The sequence below is a fragment of the Antechinus flavipes genome, chromosome 3 (genome assembly GCF_016432865.1).
Source record: "Antechinus flavipes isolate AdamAnt ecotype Samford, QLD, Australia chromosome 3, AdamAnt_v2, whole genome shotgun sequence".
Taxonomy (NCBI): domain Eukaryota; kingdom Metazoa; phylum Chordata; class Mammalia; order Dasyuromorphia; family Dasyuridae; genus Antechinus; species Antechinus flavipes.
The window spans coordinates 245,956,202-245,973,814 of NC_067400.1; the positions used below are offsets into that span (position 1 = coordinate 245,956,202).

Below are 17,613 nucleotides of genomic sequence, written 5' to 3' on the forward strand. Positions count from 1 at the left end.
ATGACCTAAGCTTTGAAGCTCTATAATCCTCTGATTCTTGGAACAAAGTTCAATAGAACAGACTCATAGTTATTAACCAAACTACTAAACTTTCTTTATGAGTGTCAGTACTGGCAATTAATCCATAGATTAATGGGATGTTGTAAAGCAAATTCTTTTGAGGTATGAGAAAGAAGTGAGGCTGAATAATATACTCCACCCATTAGCAAGAAAAGTATAAAAGCCTTAGCACAAATGGTGACATTCACACTTGGGGTTCTTAGTCTTTGTAATCAAACCAAACCTTCTCTTCTGACACCATGCAGTACAATTGCTCCTCTAGAAGCTACTTACCTAGGTTTCGTGGAGAACCATGCAACATTCCAGCTGTCTCTGCTGGATCAAGGGAGGCAGAATGCCAGAATGGAATCTATTTACCCAGTTCCTTCCAAGGTAGTTCTTGGCTCCTAGATCACTGTCGAGAAACCTGCAGTGAGTCCACAAGTTGCCAGTCAAGTTGCTATCCAACGATTAGCTGCACCTCTGGCTCTAGCCAAGTAACTTCCTGCCAACCAGGAACTTGTCATACCTCCAGGCCCTTGCAGGTTTCCTTCAGTCGTCCATGCACCTTTGTCTCCAGTAGCTGCCGACCATGTGGTGGTGTCTCCAGTGTCTGCCAGCCAACTTGCAACATCACTAGGCCATATGAACGACCTTGTACATCCAACTGTCGTCCAACGTGCTGAGTATTCAGGATCTAATGAGCAAGACCCATCAACTGCATTTTTAGGATCTGCTGCATGCTACCCAATCTACAACTGATTATTGACTGCTGACTTTTACTTGAACTACTTCTGACTACCAGCTATCCATAAATTTACTCTTGGTTACCTACGAGTTTCCTGGCCAAGTGAAGCTTATCTTAAAGGCTGCTCATTGAATCAATAGAATCTTCAAATATTTTCAGACATTCTCCATGTAAGCATATGTTTTGATGATTTTGACATTTCAAGCTTACTATATTTCTTTTCCTTCAGTGTCTTGCTGTGTATTTCTGAATAAAGTTGCATTAACTGTCATTGCAAACAATGTCATCAGAGTTTTTCTGTCTTTATTATTTATATTTATATGTATATTTAAGAATTTACCAGATACTGGTAAACTATTTGCTTTAGTACAAACTCAATTAGCACTGGTTATGTGGCATGGTGAAGATATGTTGCAAATTAAATAATGTGATTATATTGAAAGAACTCTTGGAGACAGAGTTAAGATGATGAAGTAACAGTAGAGACTCTCCTGAGTTCTCTCCCAAAACTCCTCAAAATACTTTAAAATAATGACTCTAAATAAATTCTAGAGTGGCAGAATCCACAAAAAAGATGGAGTGAAATTATTTTTTAGCCCAAGACAACTTTGGAAGTCTGTGGAAAAGGTCTATTGCACCAGGGTGAGAGAGGACCACAATCTTATGCATGTAGCCCCAGTAAGACTGGCCCCAGCAAACCAGGAACAAGCTTCAGGATGACTGAATCAATGGCAGCTATGGCAGTATATAGTATATAATATATAATAAGCATACAAATTAACCCCTACATAGTAAGGGAATTGAAAAGTGGGTCAGAAGGAGATTCACAGGGTTCCCTTTGGTGACACCAGGAGCATCACTTTGTTGCAATACCTCTACTTAGATCTGGGTCTCAGTCATGGATCTTAATTTCAATGTGATGAGAAGTATTACACAAATCTGAGCTTCTGGGCACAGGGGAATAGAAACTCTGGTCACAGTTCCATGGCAGAAAAGAGTCCTTGTTATCTCTCTCAAACCAGTGCACAGTACAGGACAATAATAAATACAATCTCTTCCTAAATTATACCACCTCAGAAAAATAAAGAACTTACAAGTACCCAGAATTATCTCTAAAGACAGCTGCACAAAAAACAAAACAAAACAAAACAAAACAAAAAAAAAAACCCTGAGACTTGGAACAGTGCCCCCTTTACTTGGAAACTAGGGTCTCATTTTAGCATAGTAAAGAGTCAAGAAATAAGTTAGAAATTGAGAGAATGACAGGAAAAAAATCTGACCATAGAAAGTTACTATGGTGTCAAGGAAGATCACACACATGCTCAGAAGAAAACAACAGATTCAAAAATTTCTGCATACCTTAAGCTTCAAAGAAAAATATGATTTGGAAGAGTTAAAATAAAGTGAGAGAAGTTGGGGAAAACTTGAAGAGAAATGAGAAGTAAGAAAATAATGGGGAAAAAGTCAATAGCTTGATAAAGAAGGCACGAAAATACTAAAGAAAATAATATAATAAAAACAGAATAAATCAAATGTCAAAAAAGGCACAAAAATCTAATGAAGAGAAAAATGTCTTGAAAAGAAGAACTTGCTAAAATGAGGAGGGTGATCAATAAAAATTCACTAAAAAAAGGATTCCTTAAAAAGTAGAATTGGTCAAATGGAAAAGGACATATAAAAGCTCATTAAAGAAAATAAATCCTTGAAAGTTAATGGAAGTGGAAGCTAATGACTTTATGAGACATCAATAAATAATCCAACAAAATCAAAAGAATGAAAAAAATAGAATTGGAGAAACAAATGATATGGGAAATAGATCCAGGAGAGATAATTTAAGAATTATTAGATTACCTAAAAATCATGATCCATAAAAAGAGAAGAGATAGAGTTAAGAATTAATTTTTTGGGGTTTTTGGCTGAGGCAATTGAAGTTAAGTGACTTGCCCAGGGTCACACAATTAGGAAGTGTTAAGTGTCTGAGACTCAAGTCAATAGACTCAAGTCCTCTTGATTTTAGAGCTGGTGCTCTATTTACTGCACCACCTAACTGCCCCAAGAATTAAAAAAGGCTATCGAAATTGTTTTAAAAAATTTATAATTATATAAAAATGTAATTGACAAAATAAAATATTAAATAAGTTTTTTTTTTAAAACCCAAAGGAATTCTGTCTTTTTATGTCTCTAGTTCTTGGTTTTAGATCACCAGATTTGGTTGAATGATAAATGTGAAGTTGAATGCAATTAGTTATTCAAAGAACATTCTAATCACTTGGCCATATCAGGACTCTCTCCAAGACAGTAAAATAAAAAGAAAACTCTCAGATATCAAGGCTTCAAAATTTATGCCAAAATTGTCAAAAAGATCGGTTAAAACTGTATAAAATGTCCACAAAAAAGAATTTCTTTCATCAGATACATAACTTTTCAAGAATATTGTCTTTAAAACTTCTGTTTTAATTAGAATAGAAAAGAATTGAACAATGATGAAGAGTGAGGTGAGCAGAACCACATTACATTGTATACAGCAGTAACAATATTGTTTTAAGAATGATTTAGTTTTGAGTGTAGACCACAACATAGCATTCTCACTCTCTCTGTTATTTGCTTGCATTTTGTTTTCTTTTGCAGTTCTTTTTCTTCTTCCTTCTTGATCTTATTTTTCTTGTGCAGCAAGATAACTGTATAAATATATATACATATATTGGATTTAGCATATATTTTAACATATTTAATGTATTGGATTACCTGCCGTCTAGGGGAAAGGCTGGTTCTGCTTGTTTTGCTCAGCATCAGTTCATGTAAATCTTTTCAGCTCATTCTAAAATCAGCTTGTTCATTATTTTTCATGGAACAATAATATTCAATTACCTTCCATACCACAATTTATTCAGCCATTCCCTAATTGATAGTCATCTACTCATTTTCCAACTATTTGCTATCATAAAAAGAGCTGTTACGAATATTTTTGCACATGTGGGTCCTTTTACCCCCTTTATGATTTCCTTGGGATACATATGCAGGAATGGCACTGCTGGATGAAAGAGTATACACAGTTTGATAGCCCTTTGTACATAGCTCTGCAGAATGGTTGGATCATTTCACAACTCCATCACGAATGCATTAGTGTCCAATTTTCCTATATCCCCTCCAACATCTACCATCTTTTTTTGTCATCTTAACCAATTTGAGAGGTGTGAGGTAGTACCACAGAGTTGTTTTAATTTGCACTTTTCTAATCAATAATGAGTTTAAATTTTTTTCTCTTTATTAAAGCTTTTTATTTTTCAAAACATAGGCATGGATAATTCTTCAGCATTAGCCCTCGCAAAACCTTGTGTTCCAATTTTCCTTTGCTTCCCCCATGCCCTCCTCTAGATGTCAAATAGTCAGTCAAACATGGTTGAAATATATGCTAAATTCAATTTTATTTATTGATATTTATACAATTATCATGCCACACAAGAAAAATCAAATCAAATCAGTAACAAAAAAAAAAAAAAAAAAAAAAAAAAAAGAGAGAGAGAAGTAGAATAAAATGCAAGCAAACAACAAAAGTGAAAATGCTATATTAAGAACCATATTCAGTTCCCACAATTTTCTCTTTGGGTGTAGATGGCTCTCTTCATCATTAAACAATTGGAACTGGTTTGAATCTTCTTATTGTTGAAGAGATCCATGTCCATCAGAATTGATCATTGTATAATCTTGTTTTTACTATGTATAATGATCTCTTGGTTTTGCTCATTTTACTTAGCATCAGTTCATGTAAGTCTCTCAAAACCTCTCTGAAATCATCCTGCTGATAGTTTCTTATGAAGCAATAACATTCCATAACATTCATATACCATAATTTATTCAATCATTCTCCAATTGATGGGCGTTTATTCAGTTTCCAGTTTCTTGCCATTACAAATAGGACTGCCACAAACATTTTTGCACATGTGGGTTCCTTTCCCTTCTTCAAGATCTCTTTGGGATATAAGCCCAGTGCAAACACTACTGGATCAAAAGACATGCAAAGTTTGATAACACTTTGGGCATAATTCCAAATTGCTCTCCAGAATAGTTGGATCCATACACAGTTCCACCAACAATGTATTAGTGTCCCAATTTTCTCTATATATTATATAAATGAGACCTTTATCAGAACCTTTGAATGTAAAAATGTTTTCCCAGTTTATTGCTTCCCTTCTAATCTTGCTGCATTTATTTTGTTTGTATAAAAACTTTTAACTTAATATAATCAAAATTTATTTCTTAGCCAGTATCAAATGATTTTGATTACTACTGATTTATAATATAGTTTTAGGTTTGGTACTGCTAAGCCATCATCCTTTGTATTTTTTTTTTTTTTTAGTTCCCTTGATATTCTTGGCCTTTTGTTCTTCCTGATGAATTTTGCTATTATTTTTTCTAGTTCTATAAAATAATGCTTTGGCAGTTTGATTGGTATGCACTGAACTAATATAAGCAGAACTGTCATTTTTATTATATTAGCTTGGCCTAGCCATAAGCAATTGATAGTTTTCCAATTGTTTAGATCTGACTTTATTTGTGTGAGAAGTGCTTTGTAATTGTGTTCATATAGTTGTTGAGTTTGTCTTGGCAAGTTGACTTCCAAATACTTTATTAGTCTATAACAATTTTAAATGGAATTTCTCTTTCTATATCTTGCTGATAGGCTTTGCCAGTAATATATAGAAATGCTAATATTTGTGATGATGCTGATATATCTTGCAACTTTGCTAAAGCTGTAAATTATTTTCAGTAGGTTTTTGGATGATTTTCTAGGATCCTCTAAAAATATCATCATATCATCTGCAAAGAGAGATAGTTTTATTTCCTCATTGTCTATTCTAATTGCTTTAACTTCTTTTTCTTTTATTATTGCTAAAGCTAACATTTCTAGTACAATGTTGAATAATGGTGGTGATAATGGGCATCCTTGTTTCACCCCTGATCTTATTGGGAATGTATCCAGCTTCTCTTCAATACAAATAATGCTTGCTGTAGGTTTTATGTAGATACTGCTTTTTATTTTAAAGAAAGCATCCTTTATCCCCATACTTTCCAGTGTTTTTAATAGGAATAGGAGCCATATTTTGTCAAAAGCTTTTTCTGCATGCATTGATATTATATGATTTCTGTTGGTTTTGTTATTGATATGGTTGATTATGAAATAATTTTTAATATTGAACCAGCCCTGCATTCCTGGTAAAAATCCTACTTGGTCATAGTGAATTATCCTATGAATAGTGGATTGATAAGTTATTGTGATGTCTTTGCTAATATTTTATTTAAAATTTTTGCATCAATATTCATTAGGTGGATTGGTCTGTAGTTTTTTTTATCTATTTTGGCTCTACTTGGTTTTGATATCAGTGGCATATTTTTGCCATGGAAGGGATTTGGCAATATTCTTTATTTATTTTTCCAAATAATTTACATAGTATTGGAATTAATTGTCCTTTAAATGCTTGGAAGAATGCACTTGAATCCATCTGAACCTGAGAATTTTTTCTTAGGGAGATCATTAATAACTTGTTAAATTTCTTTTTCTACAATGGAACTATTTAAGTAATTTAATTCCTCTTCTGTTAACCTGGGAAATTTATGTTTTTACAAATATTCATCCATTTTGGTTAGTTTGTAAGACTTGCTGTCAGAGTTGTACAAAATAGCTCCTAGTTATTGCTTTAATTTCTTTGTCATTGGTAGTAAGTTCATGCTTTTCCTTTTTGATGCTGGTGATTTGATTTTTTCCTTTCCTTTTTCTGATCAAATTAATCAAAGATTGATATATTTGTTTTTTTTTTCATAAAGCCAACTCTTATTTTTATTTATTAGTTCAATAGTTTTCTTAGTTTAAATTTCAATTCATCTCTCCTTTGAGTTTCAAACTTTATAATTTGGTATTTAATTGGAGGGTTTTAATTTGTTCTTTTTCTAGCTTTTTTTAGTTGAAAGCTTAATTCATCAATCTCCTCTTTATTTTATTCATCTATTTAGAGATATATAATGAATATCTCTAAGATATTGCATTATCTTAATAATAAGAACTGCATTAGCTGCATCTCATAGATATAATATGTGGTCTCATTATTGTCATTCTCTTGGATGAAATTATGGATTGTTTCTGGAATTTGTTGTTTGAGCCTCTCATTTTTTAGAATTAGATTATTTAATTTCCAATTGGTTTTTAGTCTATCTTTCCCAACCCTTTTATTGAATAAAATTTTTATTGCATTGTGGCCTGAAAGGGAAGCATTTACTATTTCTGCCTTTCTGCATTTGATTGTGAGGTTTTTATGCCCTAACACATAGGCAATTTTTGTTTTTAGGTATCACGTATTGCCAAGAAAAAGGTATATTGCTTCCCTTGTAATCTTGTCTTCGATGTAATTCAGATCAGTTTGATGTATGCTTTCCTAGACTTACTAGATGCTAGACCTTATTTTGGGTATACTAAAAACTTCCACAGAATGAATGACCTCTGGGTAATTCTAACAGTATGTCTCTGACCACAGTCTTGTATATCCTTAGTCTGAACCACAGTGCTAAATCTGAAGACCCATTCTAATACATAATTAAAATAACAATAACTGAGACTCCAGGAGTTAAGATAGTGGAGTAAGCAGTGAATTGGGTGCAGAAAGAAGGGACAGGTAGGATAGGGTAAATTATTTCACATTGAGGTGGAAAAAACCTATTACAGAGGAGAGAAAAATGGAAGAGTGGGCAATGGGCATCACTTTAACCTTACTCTCATCATTATTTGCTCAAAGAGGAAATAATATATGCAATCAGTTAAATAAAGGAATGTGTTTACCCAACAGGAAATAGAAGGGGAAAAGATTAAGGAAAGAAGATGCACTGACAGAAAGAGAAGCAGATCAGTAAACACAACAGATGGAAGTAAAACACTGGTAAAGGAGGAAAAGTAGAAGAGAACAAACAGAAGGAAAAACAGGATGGAGGGAAATACATAGTTAGTCTTTATAAATATAAATATAAATGGTATGAACTCTTCCACAGAACAGAAGCAGATAGAGTGGATCAAAAACCAGAATTCTACAGTATGTTGTTTACAAAAAACATACCTGAAACAGAGACATATACAAAATAAAGGCAAGGTACTGGAGCAGAATTTACTATGCTTCAGCTGAAGTTAAAAAAAAAAAAAGAAGCAGGGATAACAATCCTAAGCTCAGACTAAGTAAAAGCAAAAATAGATCTAATTGAAAGAGATAAGGAAGGAAACTATATCTTGCCAAAAAAAAAAAAAAAAGATAACGAAGTACTATCAATACTAAAATGTTAGATCTATGGAGAAGGAAAGAATTCATGACCAAATGTTTTCTTTTTTTTTTTTTTGAATCTCTTTGGAGTAAAAGCCTAATGGTGATATTGTTAAGCCAAAGGGTATATACAGTTTTCTAACATTTTGAACCTAGTTCTGAATTGTTCTCCAGAGAGGTTATACCGGTTCACTATTCCACTAATAATTCACTGGTATTTCTGGTGCTCTTCTTAGATTTTTGTGGTAGTAGTTCTATGGAGAGCTAGGCTGTACTGGTTCCTACTTTTTCTGGATCTCTAGTTCCCTTTCTGGTTATATACCTATTAGCTTTTTTAAAATATAGCCTAGAATTTTCACAATATTTGAAGTTAAATCCCTTGTTTATACTTGGCAGGGTTTTTAAAAATTTTTTTTAAATTTTTCCCTTCCTAAAGTAGAAACATCAATCATCCTTGTAATTCTTCTTTTTTTTCCATAATCTTTTACATATCATTTATAGTAACTCAGCAATGTCATTAACAATTTTTTTTTCATTCCATAAGAATGTAGTTTATTTAGAGAAAGTGGTTTGGATTTTTGACAACAGCTCTAAAATCAATCACACAAAGTCACCCTCTACAACCAATTTTCTTCACACATAAATCTACACTACTAATTTGTTTAATCTCTATTTGTAGCATGTATTTTTTATGTAGCATGTATGATTGTATAAGGATAACATGGGGGGAGTAAGAGTAATGTGGCTCAATGAATAGAGCACTGGGCCTATAGTCACTGAATTTTTTTTTTCCTGAGGCAATTGGGGTCAAGTGACTTGCCTAGGATCACATAGAACTCACATTCTCCTGACTTCAGGGCTGATACTCTATGCAGTATGCCACCTAGCTGTCCCGAGTCACTGGATTTGAGTTCAAATCTAACTTCAGATACTTAATATCTCTATAATCCTGGACAAGTCACTTAACCTGTTTGCCTTAATCATTGAAGAAGGAAATAGCAAACTACTATCAGGATCTTTGTCAATAAAACCAATATCGGCATGCTCTAATCACAGAGACACAAAGAACTAGGCACAACTTAATGAATAACAACAACATGTAACATGTTGATCATTACATGATCATTACACACATGGCAAGATAAACCCATATATAGTAACAAATAGGGCACATGATAGAGAAATCCCAATGAACTGAAATGGCTAATCACTTTTCTCTCTTTGTTAGTTTTCAGGCTTCTAGCTTGCCAATAACTATAGAGTAAGGGAAATTTTATAATTTTAGATTACATATCTCTCTTTGCTTTTACCTCTTCTTTTGGGTTGATTTTAGAATATTGTCATATTTACTTCCATTGGTTTTCTGAATACCTGTGAAGAATTCATTGTTCATCACTCACTCCTATATATTCCACTGTGAGTACAGGAGGACTCTTTCTGACCTTCTGACCGTTATAGCTATATATAACACTAAATCACAAGACAGAGTTTCCAGTTGTTAGCATGTTTTATATAACATTAGAATCACAGGGAATGATGCATTGATTTTAGTCTTCACTGACTGGGAGCAAAGAGTGTACATCACTGGGAAAAACTCCATCTCCACAGTTATTGGTTATTTTGAGAAAAATTCAGATTCTGATATAAAATTACATTCACCTTTTCTTTTTTTCCTTTTCTCTTTTCTTTCTTTCTTTCTTTTAAGAGTTCATTTCTCCAGGTTCTACTCTTTTCTTTTCTTTGGAACTCTTAAATTATTTTTAATCTTGTGTTAAAAACACATTCCATTTCAATACAGAAAGTAAATCTAAACTAATAACTGAATTTAAAGGTGATCCTTTAAATTGTCCTTGATTTCCTCCAAATTATAACAATTTTTTTTTCTGCAAAAACTCAACTTCTTAACTGGTTCCAAAGCACAAATCACTCCAAATTACTTACATAATTTCCTTCACATTTTATTTAGTTACACCACTTTTTTAATATGGACAAAAATATTGGAAACTACACCAGCAGTTTTAAAAAGAATTCACCTCACCATATGGTGATTCAAATGAAATCAGTTATAGAATATCTATACTTCAAGATACTACCTTTATATATCCTATTTCTCAAAGAACTAGTCTCCTCAGAATCCTTTACTTAGAGAAGTTGATTGAAAAATTTTTTGATATTTTTGTTGAAACCCTAGTAATTTATTTTCATTTTTTAGTATATAATTGAGCAAAATACTTCTCTGACAATGTGGGCCTTGTTTGCCCTCCATTAACAGTAATTTCTCCTTTCTCATTTTAAGAAAACATTTTAATGTTTTTGGACAAAAAAAAATTTCCCAGAGGATTTCTTTGCGTGCATCCCCAAAATGTTCCTATTTTGTCAAATTTTTGTTATCTTTGACAATATTTTGCTTGCTTTTTATGATTTTTCTTTAATGTGCTCATTTTGAAATTTATTAACATAGTTTATATAAATAATATAATTTAATTTCCACTTAATTTTGAATATTTTCCTAAAATTTTCCTTGTTCATTATTTTAAAAATTATGTTATGGTTAGTAAGAGATGTGTTTAACATTTCATCTTCATTTGTTTTTAAGCATTTTGCATCCCACTATATATCTAATTTTTGTTACAGTATAATTTAATGCTTAGAAATATATTTATAAATGCATGTGTGTGTATATATTGACATTTCCCAGGATTAAACAAACCATATAATGGGACATAAAGTATATACATATAATATCTATGATATGCTATAAATATATGTAATACACGTATATATCATTTACTTTGTACCTTATCATATGTATACTCCTTTAATTTCATCTGTCATCTATATCTATATGTACACAGTTATAACTGTTGCTTAAAATTCTCATTAAGCAATTGTCATATACATGCATTAATAATAAATACACATGTAAATGTATTTAACTCAGATACAATTCCCATTTGTAACCAGCAGGTGTCACTATGAGATTAGGTTTACTTGAAAGGGCGCTTTCCCATTGTAGGACAATGGGCTTGGCAGATATTTCCAGTCCTCCCAAAGGTATATCCTTACATTGGTCTATTATCCTATTTCACTCTCTTTGCATTAGGGCTGAGGCTTCCCTGATGTGCCTGTGTTTTTAGTTACACTTGAAACTATTCAAGGTTGAATCATTTTAGCCTAGACTAATGAACATAATTCATCCATGTGAACAAAGAAGAATATCTCCTTTGGTTATATTTAGGAGCCTATAAAAATTTATTATGAAAGATACTGCATAACAAATGAAGAGCTGCCCAGGAAGTAAGAAGAACTTAGCTCAAATATTATCTCCAACACACCTTGGCTATGTGACTCTGGATAAGCCATTGAATTTCTCCCTGTTCTGAACAACTCTTTAAAAAAATAATGTTGCAGGGGAGGGTACTGGGAAGATAATGGAGTGGGATGATAAATTTCAAGCTCTTCTGATTTCCCCCACAAAGAGAACAAATTTGCACCTCAGGGTGAACATAGACTTCTGAAAAATCAAGAAAACTTAAGATAGAACAGGGTCTCCTTCAAACAACCTGAGAAGATCCGGGTCAAAAAAAAAAAAAAAAGATTGGAGAAGATTAGAAGAAAGACCTGGTGCTGAAGTTTAACCTGTGAAGTGCAAACATTTCTGTACTAGCTCCACAGAAACACCAAGTATAGAGTCCTGGGGTGAGCAGGGTGTGGCTGGAGCCTCAGCAGATAATACAGAAATTTTCACCTCCAGGACAGCTTGTGGAGTTGTGTCTGAGTCTGGCAAGACTGAGTGAACTTTGGCAGATTAAGAATGCCAGGATCCAGCTGTGCTGCAAGAACTGGCCCTAGGGGAGAAGCAACTGGCATACCCGGGAGTGCAGAGGTAGTGAGGCAGAGATGCTACTGGCTGTGGCATTTGCAGGAGGGTGGAACTCTTGGTTTGGGGTTCCTAGTCAGAGGGGAATGCTGAAGTGAAGCCAAAGACACTATCTCCCCTACCCCAGGATGAGATGCTTACAAAAATAAAATTTTAAAAAATTGAGTCAGCACAGAAGAAAGAACTTCACCATAGAAACATAATAACACACACACACATACATATGTATATATAAACATATACTTTTTAAATTATAGCCTGTTTTAAGGTGAGGATAAAAGGGGGAAAAACAATAAAGTAAAAAAAAAAAAAAACCACCACCACCACCACCAACAACAACAACAAAAAACTTCAGAGAAGATACCTGCCTTTGTTGGCAGAGGATTACTTATCTAGGAATTCTATACACACAAATCTCATTCCTATCCTTATGATATAACAACTATTTATAATACCATAAAAATTCTCTCAGATCAAAATTCCCCAACTGGAATGAAATCCTGGCCATCTTAGGCAAAAGTTTAGCTTTTCACTTCCTTTGCAACTCCCAACCCCTCAGGAGATATTCACAAAGATGAGTAAAGAAATCCTTGTAGTTGTTGCATAATGCAGGTTCTGGGACTAGATATGGCTATTTGTGACTCTTTGAGAATTGCAATAGATTTAACTCCATCATATGCTTCCCCATCATCTACGTCTTGCAAGCAAAGATTGGCAGCTGTTAACATTATATATTTAGCTTTCATCTTCACCTCTCCACTACCACAGTCAAACACTCCTATAGCTTTAGGATTTTTAATTTATCCTACCTTACAATCTCAGAATTCAGATAAACCCTATCTCTTCCAAGAAAGAAGAAAATGGCTTCTCTGGAACTACAACATGTTTTAGACCTTTTCTCTGACCCACTGGGGAAATCAGGCAAAATGATTATACACATTTCATTTGGTCCATCTTTAGAATAAGCTCATTTTATGGTCTATGGTACCATTAATCACTTTGTAGTATTCTATTTAACTCTCTTGATAATTGCAAAATTTTTCAGTTTTATCTTGTTTGATAGTATGTTTGACATTCAATTTTGGAATTGCCCGACACTTAGTAAATGTGATTCCAGCTTCTTATTTTCATGTGGTATGTTTCTTTCTTATATATTTTTCATCCATTCTACTATTTTTTTTCTTCTTTCTTTTCTTTTGTCTTAACAATATTCTTTATTATATGGTATGATGCTGGGGAAAATATGATGATATGAAAAATCAATGAAAGCATTTAAAATTTTAAAAAATATCCATCTATGCCTATGTTTTGTATGTTGTTAGGACAACTTGACATCATGCTTTGGAAAAGATTTTTTCTGATTCTATTGAATGTTTTTGTTTTGAAGTAGTTAATTATGTTCATTACTTCCCTATCTTTTAAACTGATTATATAGATATGTTTTCTAGATAAATTATTAGTAGTTATTTGGACTTTTAAAAAATCAAATTTTTATTCATTAATTACATTAGTCCATAGTTTTCTTTGTTTGCTTTATCTTTGATGTATATGGACTACATGAGAAAAAAGACAATACATTTTCTCCAATTCTTATGAACTTTCAAAAGTCCCCAAAATAAGACCTATACTCAAGGTAAAGTCATTGTTGTAACTGTGTCCACAGGTCAGTATGATAAGTTGTAGCTTTATCAAGTTTGTATATCAGTTTGTATCAGTTTGATAAAGCTACAATGCAAAAAATTAACAGAGTAAGCCTTCTCCCCAAGATCTTTTTGGGGACTTGCCACTTTTTGTAGTGATATATACCATCACAAATCTCATAGCATAATTTTTTTTAGCATAATTAATGAAGCAGAAGTAGATTTTTCTTTTCCCCTGGAATTCCTTTGCTTTCTCCATAATCCAGAAAATGTTAGCAATTTTGTTTCTAGGTCTTTCTACCTCTTCAAAAACCAGCTTGGTCTTCTGATAATTCTTAATTCACTTAATAATTGAATTGTAAGCATAATTTTTCTGGCATGTGAATTTAACACATGTTGGGTAACCTGAACATTTCTTGACATTACCATTCTTTAGGATTGGGACATAAACTGGTCTTTTCCAGTCCAGTATTGAGTGCAGCATTTTAACAGCATCATTTTTTAATATTTTAAATAGCTCAACTGAAATTCCATCACCTTTAGTAGCCTTATAATGCTTCCAAGGGTCCACTAGGGCCACATAAACCACATCATTTTGATTATATGTCTCATTAAGATCTTTCTTGTATTCTTTTGTGTATTCTTGCCACTTCTTTTTAATTGTTTCTGCTTTTGTTAAGTTCCTACCATCTTTTACTTTTATGATACCTATTTTTGCATTTTTCCTTTGATATCTTTAATATTCTTGACGAGATCTCTTCTTTCCCATTATGTTTTTTTTTCACTTTTATTTCTTTGAATTGTTCATTTAAGAAAATCGCTCTCCTTGCTATTCTCTGGAATTCTTCATTTAATTGGGTGTATTTTTCCCTTTCTCTTCTATCTTTTGCTTTCCTTCTTTCCTCAGCTATTAGTAAAGCCTCACCAGATAGTCATTTTACTATAATACAATCAAGGATACTTCTAGTAGGTTAGGATTACATTTAGCAAAGAAACAAAGAAGAAATTTCTCTCTGGCATGAACCTGTCTATTACAATTACAAGAACAACCTCTTGTCATCATCCATTCAGTTGTTTCAGAGCAACCATTCAGGACCTCCCTTTCTCTAGGAATTTAATGGAGGCAAAGCCTCTTCCAAAAAATTATCTTTTCTTATATGGGAACTGGATAGATACTCTCTTCTTCCCCTTGTCACCAGAAAGAAAGGTGACTCCCAACATATCCACCCCTTGGTCCTTCAAACATCCCTTCGAGAGTTGATTTCTGTTTACCAGCTATTAGCCTGGCAGCAATATGGAGGGCTGTTATTAGTCAGTTTTACATTACAATAAGCAAAGGGATACACTGGGGTTACTTGTACTGTATAGCCCCTATAAGTGAACTCTCAACTGGAGCTTGAATTAATCTTCACTTGGCTGCCACCAAGATAGACATATGTTACTTTCAACTTTTTTTGATTGCTGTCGCTGCATTGTAGTCCATTGATGCTGGGATCCAACATGCTGTCCACTGAGCCTACTAATACTGGTCTGACAAGTGTGAATGGTAAAAATCTCCACTAGGTGGAGAACTGGGAACATTACCTTTAGCGTGCTAAAGGATAGTCTGATGAGAAGCCAGTTCCACTTGTTAACATTATGGAGATTTCTCAAGTAAGCCTCAATTGTTGTTTTTCTGAGCTCCCATTAGACATAGGATTCCAAAGATTAGCTGGATGCTGAACCCCATACCCTTCCTTTGCTGGTGAATATCCTTTCTGGTGCTTATCATTGAAGCAAAACTTAGGGTTCCATAAAAAAAAAAGTCTATCAGTTCTATTCCTGTTGCTAATCCACACAGTTTACTAAGGCTAGTACTGTTTCCAGTGGCCCAGAGGGCCATCTAATTGATTAGGACCTAAGACAGTTAACTAAAACTTCAGATTTCTGGTCCACTCAGCTTCTGTGGACTGTTTATAGCTCCTAAAGCCCTGGGTATTTCTGAAGTTATCCCACAATGAGGTGGGATAACACTTTCCCTAGCTGGCTAAAGCCTGAAAACTAGGTAGTTTTATCTTTTCCATTGTTGCAGATATTGTTAGAACTGTGAAATAGGTATCATTGCCAATATCAATCACTCTTCCACTGCTACCAGTATTGTCATCACTAAGGTATCATTATTTTTTATCATTCTGCTACTACAACTGCTGGTACCATACCAATTTCTAGAGCAATTACCCTATAGGTCAAATCACTCCTAACTTCTCCACTAATTTTCTGCCAAATGTTACTGTCCTTATCAGTAGGATAGGTTGCCAAATGAGGACCATAGGATCATAACTTCTCATTGTTTATACCTTTTTCAAAGAAAAGTCTTTGCACCAAATTCAATCCTTATCATCGTTGCTCTGTATTTCACGCTCTCATTCTTGCAACTCAGACAACTGGAGTAATAATGATTTGGACAAAGACTATATGTCACTGACATATATTTAAGTTATTAACAGCTCACTCTTCTTATAACATATTCCTCTAACTTTACCACCTACTATCTCTTCCAATTCAATTTCTGATGAAGAAACAGCACTTTGTTTTGCCAACGTTAGTTTCTTCATGTTCTCTTAATCTTATTTCCTCTTCTCTTCTTCTAGGAGACCCCACTATTATCTCTAACCTCTTTCTAATCTTTTATATCTTCCTTTTACTGGTAATGAATCTTATTTATAAGCAGCTTATGTTTCCCTCATCCTTGAAAAATCCTCAAGTTCCTACCATGTGTCATATATCAGCTTTTCCTCCTTTTTTTACATGGACTCTATATAAAAGATAAGCATGATAGTTATTTTCACTTCCTCCCTTCTTATTTTATTCTTCAGTTTGGTTTTTGATAACATCATTTGACTAAAACTGCCCTCTGCATAATTGTGAATGATTTATTACTTGCCACATGGAAAAATGCTCTAAATCACTACTGATTAGAGAAATATGAATTAAAACAACTCTATGGTACCAATTCACACCTCTCAGATTGGTTATGATGAAAGGAAAAGATGATAAATGTTGAAGGAGAAACTGAGACACTATGCATTGTTGGTAGAGTTGTGAAATGATTAGACCATTCTAAAGAGCAATTTGGAACTATGCCCAAAGAGCTATCAAACCATACATACCAGTTGACCCAATAGTTCACTACTGGGTCTGTATCCCAAGGAAATTATAAGGAGGGAAAAAGAACCACATGTGCAAAAATGTTTTTAGCAGCTCATTTTGTGGTAGCAAAGAATTGGAAAATGAGTAAATGCCCATCAATTGGGGAATGGCTGGACAAGTTGTGATATATGAAGGTAATGGAATATTATTCTTCTATAAAACTGATGTACAAGCTGATTTTAGAAAGGCCTAGAAAGATTTATATGAACTGATGCTGAGCAAATCAAACAGAACCAAAAAAGTACTGTATGTAATAGCAGCAAAAGTGCGTGATGATCAACTATGAAAAGACTTAGTTTCTCTCAGGGGTTCAGTGATTTAAAGCTATCCCAATAGAGCTTGGACAGAAAAATGTTATCTGCATCCAGAAAAAGAACTATGGAGATTGAATGTAAATCAGCATATGCTATATTCACTTCTTTTTTTCTGCTTTTTTTCCCTCTCTCCCATAGTTTTTTCCCTTTTGGTCTGATTTTTTTTTCCTTCCAATATGATTTATAAAGCAATGTGGTTTAAAAATAAATAAATAAACAAAAAAGGGGCTGAAAAAAATTTGTTACAAAGGAGATTTATTGTGGAGTGAGGGGAGGGGATAAGGCAACATTCTATTCCCCTGTCTGTAAGAGAGTGGGAAAAGATAGTGAAAGTGATACCAAAAGAAAAAGAAGAAAAGAAAGAAAATGTTCTCAATGAAATATTTTAAAACATTCAGAAAACTTGAAAGAAGTTCAGAAGAGCAGTGTTGAAATTGTCATGTTAAATTTAAAATATATTATCTTTATGTGAAAAATGTTTGTGGAATCATATATGATAATCTTT

General features: G+C 33.4%; 1 protein-coding gene across 1 annotated transcript; it reads left to right on the forward strand.

Moving 5' to 3' along the window:
- Positions 1-279: 279 nt before the first annotated feature.
- On the forward strand, positions 280-1,068 carry LOC127557858 (keratin-associated protein 11-1). Its single transcript, XM_051991144.1, has one exon. The coding sequence runs from the start codon at positions 300-302 to the stop codon at positions 723-725; it is 426 nt and encodes a 141-aa protein (XP_051847104.1). The 5' UTR covers positions 280-299; the 3' UTR covers positions 726-1,068.
- Positions 1,069-17,613: the final 16,545 nt, after the last annotated feature.

Excerpts from the sequence above, each read along its gene's own strand:
- LOC127557858 (XM_051991144.1), top strand. The coding sequence starts at position 300 with ATGCAGTACAATTGCTCCTCTAGAAGCTACTTACCTAGGTTTCGTGGA.